Source organism: Myotis davidii, unplaced genomic scaffold, assembly GCF_000327345.1.
Source record: "Myotis davidii unplaced genomic scaffold, ASM32734v1 scaffold425, whole genome shotgun sequence".
Taxonomy (NCBI): domain Eukaryota; kingdom Metazoa; phylum Chordata; class Mammalia; order Chiroptera; family Vespertilionidae; genus Myotis; species Myotis davidii.
The window spans coordinates 4476494-4477058 of record NW_006296413.1 but is presented as its reverse complement, the minus strand read 5'-3'; the positions used below and the strand labels follow the sequence as shown (position 1 = coordinate 4477058).

General features: G+C 70.1%; 1 protein-coding gene across 1 annotated transcript in view; it reads left to right on the top strand.

The window, feature by feature from the left end:
* Positions 1-565, top strand: part of CCDC88B (coiled-coil domain containing 88B) — a 15425-nt gene that overhangs the window by 11416 nt on the left and 3444 nt on the right. The window contains 2 exon segments of the mRNA XM_015568980.1: positions 20-217; positions 404-564. Of these exon segments, the coding sequence (XP_015424466.1) occupies positions 20-217; positions 404-564 (359 nt within the window).

The following is a 565-nucleotide window of genomic DNA, read 5'->3' as shown; positions in this document are numbered from 1 at the left end:
CGGGCCGTCCGGCTGCCTGCCTGCCTGCCCCAGGTCCCTGCAGCCCTCTCAGCCTCTGTCCGTCCCGTCCCAGGCACGAGCAGCTGCAGGCCCAGAAGGCCAACGTGGAGGCGCAGGAGCTGGCCCTCCTGGCAGAGCGCGAGCGCCTGATGCAGGACGGCCATCGGCAGCGGGGCCTGGAGGAGGAGCTGCGGAGGCTGCAAAGTGAGCACGACAGGTACCAGCCCCCTGGGACAGTTCTGTGTTGCCCTCTGTGAAGTGGGCTGGCGGTGCGTCAGTCACTGTCCCTGTGGGGTCCTGCTTTGCCTCTCCCTAGCACAGCCCTTTAGCCCTCAGGAGGCTGGGGGGCAAGTCGTCGTCCCCCACCCCCCCCCGCCCCGAGTACCTCTCCTTGTCTCCACAGGGCACAGCAGCTGCTGGCAGAGATGTCCCGGGAGCGAGGGGAGCTGCAGGGTGAACGCGGGGAGCTGCGGGGCCGGCTGGCGCGGCTGGAGCTGGAGCGGGCGCAGCTGGAGATGCAGAGCCAGCGGCTGCGCGAGTCCAACCAGCAGCTGGACCTGAGCGC